Source organism: Melanotaenia boesemani, chromosome 8, assembly GCF_017639745.1.
Source record: "Melanotaenia boesemani isolate fMelBoe1 chromosome 8, fMelBoe1.pri, whole genome shotgun sequence".
Classification (NCBI taxonomy): domain Eukaryota; kingdom Metazoa; phylum Chordata; class Actinopteri; order Atheriniformes; family Melanotaeniidae; genus Melanotaenia; species Melanotaenia boesemani.
The window spans coordinates 25,158,873-25,164,925 of NC_055689.1; the positions used below are offsets into that span (position 1 = coordinate 25,158,873).

The 6,053-nt window shown below is 36.6% G+C and overlaps 1 protein-coding gene across 1 annotated transcript in view; it reads right to left on the minus strand.

The window, feature by feature from the left end:
- The window catches only part of LOC121644859 (rho GTPase-activating protein 29-like), a 29,664-nt gene extending 23,703 nt beyond the window's left edge, over positions 1-5,961 (minus strand). Inside the window, exons 1-2 of the mRNA XM_041993101.1 lie at positions 5,798-5,961; positions 4,761-5,140 (exon numbers count right to left, since the gene is read on the minus strand). Coding sequence (XP_041849035.1) covers positions 4,761-5,049 — 289 coding nt within the window. The 5' untranslated portion in view covers positions 5,050-5,140; positions 5,798-5,961. The remainder of the gene's footprint in view (positions 1-4,760; positions 5,141-5,797) is intronic.
- Between the last annotated feature and the right edge of the window lie 92 nt (positions 5,962-6,053).

Below are 6,053 nucleotides of genomic sequence, written 5' to 3' on the forward strand. Positions count from 1 at the left end.
TCTCTGGCACAACTCTAAATTATGTGAATAACTTTATATGTGACCAAACAAACTACAATGAAGACCATATACTGAGTAAATACTATAAGCCTATAACCCCATGACTTGCAACTAAGCTGTGAGATCTTTGATCTACCCGCAAGTGGAACTGTGTCAGTGGTGGTGTGACACACTAGAGGCTAAAAGAATAAAGTGACTAAAGTGGACTCTCTCAAGCAAAGAAGCCTTTAAGGAAAAAGAATTTCATATCTGTTCTTATGAAAAAGCCCTTTTACAATTTCAAACTTGGCTTGTTTAGCTTTTTTGGCCTATAGACTGACCAGAACCGCACATTTCTCAAAACACATTCCTAAAATTTTTAGGTTCAAGGCAAACCACTCCACTAGTTTGAACATTTCTACACATTTCAGGGGGAGAAAATTACACTTTTGAGGAGAAATCTTCAGTCTCTTTGTTCTTAAAGATGGCAAAAATAAAAGCAAAACTAAGATGTGAGACAATCATGAGACCCACTTCTTAGTATATGAGCTTGTGTGGTAAGTTTCATTTTCTTAAACTTCTTCTGAGTAACAGTTTTGTCCTGCATACACAGAACTATACGCAGACCCATTTGCCATTTCAAGGTCTATAGTTCTTAAAAAACAGGAACTTTTTCACAATTTTTTAAAAACCTAAATTTTTAAATGACAAACAGATAAACCCTAAACCTGTATTGCAAACATATATAAAGCAGATCTATTTTTTTTATGAGTTTTTACAGTCATTTTGCCTCATACCTACCATTAGTCTATTGAAGGCACTATAGCTACAAGTGAACATTTGTTCTAGAGGAATGCAGAGTATGCAGGAGAGTGGGGGGATGGGAGGGGGACAGCAGTTCAGCTCTGTGCAGAGGACTCCTTTTTCATGCCGATTAAAATCATTAACAAAGCCGCCTTTTGCAAATTTATATAGATTTAAATAAAAAAAACTTCTTAATGAAGACAATTATACTGAATATCTTCTCTTAATATTAGCCTGCAGGACTGTGAAATTACCATTTTTGTACAGTTACCTTTAAATGCTTGAAACATTGGCATCAAGGGAATCAAAAGTCTATCATTTCTCTGAGGCTTAAAACAACTGAAATATATTTCGATTGAACAATCAGACATCCAAGTGGTTTGTTCCAACAAACAAGTTTGTGTTTGCCCCTCATTTTGTATACAATACAATTTGTGTACACTCGAGTCACGCCGTGGTTCTCTATTGTCTCCACTTTATTTACAAGAGAGCAATTAATTGTGCTGAACTAAATGCTGGCAAACAGTTAATGCTTCATTATTTCTCTTGTTTGGGCAATTTAACTCAAATATCATGGTTCAACAATCTCATTACCATCTTCATCATTTTGATTGTGATGGAGAGACAAGAGAGTAAGGTTCATTAATCTGATCTGTGTGGTTCCGAGTGGACGTAGATCATTTTGGGACAGCAGGAGTCCAAGTTTAACAGTCACCTACTGAGTCAAAACTAATACAGTCATGCAATCTTTTCTGTGATTAAATTCTCCGACAGTGCTTGTGAGTTCTGTGACTGATGGCCTAGTCATAAGAGAAAGTGTACACCTACACCACAATCAGATCGAGGTTAATCTATTGGTGTGCAGCTGTGGGTGTAAATAATGTGGATGTAGTTAAGTCAAGCTTACAGTTGCTGACTGTTACTCCTCTGTGGGTTTCCATAAATCAAAACATGCTGTGGTCTTCAGTTACTTTCAGCATAAACAAGTGGGACCTCTGAGAGGCAAAACAAGCATCTTCCAAGCTAAACTCTGGATGTAGAAGGGCTGTGAGAGGTACACTGACTCAAACCTCTCTCTTGCTGCCACACAAAAAATACCCTTCAAGATCTCAAAACATTGCATCAGTTTCACACAGTACTCCAATGACAGACCTTTCCAAGTATGAAAATAATAACAGAGGAGCTGACATGTGCTTCAGTAACCTCCCTCGCTGCCTTGTTCTCGCAGCTTTCAACCACAGACAGGGGGGCTGCTGCTGAGAGGCTGTTTGTCTCTTCAAGCAAGACACATAGGAAGTGCTGCTAATCACACAACAAAGGCGCTATAGACAGAAACAGAGAGTGTTATAGTCCTGCCTGATCTCTTAGTTCAATCAGTAAAATTACTAAAATTAAATTTGTTTATTTTTGTGAATTTTATGAATACAACTATCTGGATTTGATTAAAAAAGCATTTTTGGAAAATTCCACTTTAATTCTGACATGGTTGATAATTATTGTTATAAAGTCTTTCCAAATTCATGAAAAATCCCATATTAGTGTGCAAAAAGGAGAATTTCTCATCTGTATTAAGACACAATGCTTTCAATAAATTAATAGGAAATGATATGTTAAATATCAAATAGTTTCCACTAAAAACTAACAACAGACATTTAAAGCTGCGTCCCGTTCATCACTTTTCTTGTTCATCTAAGGTGATTAAACCAAAATGGTTGTGACTTGCTTTAAATCAATTTAAAACAGACTTTTAACTGTTACTTATTCCAGACTGTGAAACCTTCTTGACCCCTCAGAGAAAAACCACATGTCTTCCAATCAGTTTGGTATGAAAACACATGCACACACACACAAGAAGATGAACAATATGTTGACATCCTAAGACAAGTTAAGATTAGTAAATCCCCGTCATTAAACACTTCAGACTAAAAACATGTTTACTATGAATGAAGCAAAGCCTCAAAAACATAAACATTAAGGGTTTATAATGTCATGTGTCACAACTTTTGAGCAGGAAGATCACATGAATCCAGACACCTGACTCTAGAATAAAGCTTTTCAAAAGGGATAACATGTCTTTTTTTAAGAGATGAAGAGAACTTGAAGAAATGCTTAATTAGCAGCTATGAGAGTCCATACTTTACTAACAATACAAAGTATGTTAGTAAAGTTAAGGATGACTTTATATAACAGATTAGTGCACTGAATTTGAGTTCAGAGAGCAGGTTTTCTGAGTGTAGCTTAAAAATGTGTTGTTTTTAAGGATGATCTGAATCTAAAATCATATATTATATTTGAAGTTACAACTTCTGACCAGCAGGTTTGTTTTCTATGACCATCTTCTACCACGTTTTGTACAATAAAAAACTGTGCATTCAAGTAGACAGGCAACCATACTGTTGTAGAAGCTTGCCAATGTCAGCGTCTCAGAGGAAAGAACCATAAAAACAACCCACAAATACAAATGACATTATGGGGTCAGATGGTATGACTTCATCCCACCTGCTGAATAGAATTTGTTGTTAACAAGAAGGCAAATACCCAAAATGTTTCTGAGATGGCTCAGAGAAACGCTCAAAACGAAATTAGCTAAGGCTCTTTCTCATGGAGGCCTCACTCCTCCAGCCAGAGGAATGGCTAAACAACTCACTCCCTTCGCCAGATATACAGTAGAAGCCTGTGTGCATGTCTTTGTAGGGTTAGTCTGTCTTTGTCTTTTAGTAGCAAACGATGGAAGAGAGGTATTTTTGGTTCTCCACTTTTACTCTACACATTAAAAAGATAAATTAGGTCACAAGACAGAGCCTTCTGCCATAGCACATAGCTGAAAAATAAAAACACACATCCTTTATTTTTCTTATTCAACATATATACAAAATATGCAATTTCATGACGTATGCATTAAGGAGCTTGTTCTCACCAATTTTTAATGAGGTCATTTACTGACGATAAAAATAATTAGTCTTGCAGCTATAGTCACAACAACCCACAGTCAGTATTTATACTTCTGTGTTCTAATGTGCACTTGTGTAGGTGGCATGTTTATCCAAGTCTGCAAGCAAAAGCTAAACCCTTTCTGTCAGGAAAAAACAGAAAGTTACCTGTCTCTGATCCAGTTTGTTCCTCTCATGGATTTGTGTGAATGTAGTAGTGTGTGGGTGAGTGTAGTTAATGTTGAGACACCAACAGCTCTGCAAACGTTCCAGTTTGCTCGCAGTGATCACACAACATATTGACACTCCACACACGATTGTGGCTCACTGTCTTGTTAGCAATCTTTAGTTTTTAGTTGTAGTAGTCTAAAAGGATTTTTTAAAAGTGCCTTCTAAGTCATTTTAAACCATGTTTGCAGTTTTTGATACAGAAAACAAAGCAAAGCAGCAACACAACTAACTGGCTTTTGTGTAGATGAGTTAAAGAAATTGCTGCAGAAAGGTTAAAGTTTTGGTATTTAGCCAAACAAAGACAACTTTCTGGCAAAGAAGTTTAGCAAATAACAGCATCATCGGTAGACAACTAGTTTTAGAGTTTCAGTTTAAAAAGTTAGATTTAATTTACCAGAAGGGTTCACCACAGAAAGAATGCTATCACAGAAGAAACAAAAATATTGTATGTTCTCAACAGATGGCGCCTCTTAGAGTGAAAGATAATGCAGCTGTTGTCTAACTTTAATTAAAGAACTTATAACAAAATAAAAACACCACTAACTGAATGCAACACATTTTCCCATCATTTTCTGTGGTTAACAAGACTATTGATCTCATAAATTAAATCTGAAGGAGAAGCAGACAGATAACTCTTAAATACAGCACTTTCATCACAAATAAACTTTAGATGTAATAAACATTCAATATTAATGGAACAGCATGTAACAGGAGTAGCCAAGGCTATATTTTCTTTCTTTATCTGGAATTTTACTGTTCCCTGACCAACAACGCCCCAGCACAAAAACTCTGCATTCCAGTTTCACCTGAACTCACCTTCATGCTGAAAAGCATCCTTGAGTTTAAGTAACACATCAGCAAACCACCGAACATCATTCACCAGCTGCATTACATAGTCTGGGTCCACTCCTGGAGCCCCCATCAAGCGAGATGAAAGCCCCATGCTGCTCAGAGGGTTGGGGTTCTTGGTGCTGCGGCCCATAGCCCAGGTGTTGTTGGATCCTGCTGATAGAAATTCTGAGCGGGGTTTAGAGGGATGCCTTGGTGGTACCTGGGTGTGCTTTGCCCCGCCGGCGCTACTGTTACTGCTGCTCTTCCGTAGCATCCCAGCAGTTGGAGCAGCTGCCACCTTTTACAGGTGGTACAGTTGGCCAGCTAGCTCCTGAACTCACCACGCTGCCCTGGTCCCTGGAAGGCTGAAAAACAAAGGATAATATGTGAAAAGGATGCCTATTAACATTGTGGGCTTTTTTTTTTTGTTGTTGTTTTTTTATGTTTGTATTTAAGTCAGTTATTTACTTTCAGAACTCTAATGTACTGTCCACAATTGAAAGACCTGTTTTAAAGAAATCAAAGAAAAAGCTGTGTCTATTATATTAATGTATTAACTATAACTATATAACTATAACATATTACATGTTTTTTAATAGGTATATCATTAAACTTTGATGTTCTATTCGTAATTATAAAATAAGTTTTGTGTAATGTCTTTATATGATGCCCAACTTGCCTTAATAGCTTTTAGTTTGTATTTACTTGGTAATATCTAACGTTCAGACCTTTTGCTATTAGCTAATATTGCTAACATTACATTTAAAAAATAACATTAACTGTATGTACGTCATTCATTTTTATAGGAACCAACCCATTAAACGTTAAAATAAACGATACAAAGAAAGTTCTTTTAACAATATTATCAAACTCCATTAACATTAACAAAAACTCCGCCACATCAGTTTTTCATTTTTCGGGCAGTTTGCAATGAAAAGTGATGTCTCCTGTTGGATGAAAAAAGTCGACCCGTGTCATTAGCCGCTTTGCGAGCACAGTCAAAATGCGCTTTTTAAACTTACCAGTTCGGTAGTTTGACATAATGGCCAGAGTATCGAAATAAAATTTTTCTTAACAGAGGCGGTGGAATCTAAAGAAAATTTCCGCTGGGTTTAAAATTTTTAAAAACAGAATAACTCCAATCAAAGGCAAGAAGTTGGTCTTATAGATTCACTGTACATCGACAAGGAGCTGACTCTCGGCAACTCTCAAGTCAATCGTAATTTAGTACTCTCTTTATCACGTGACAGATCAGCAACGTTTTCATTGGATAACAAC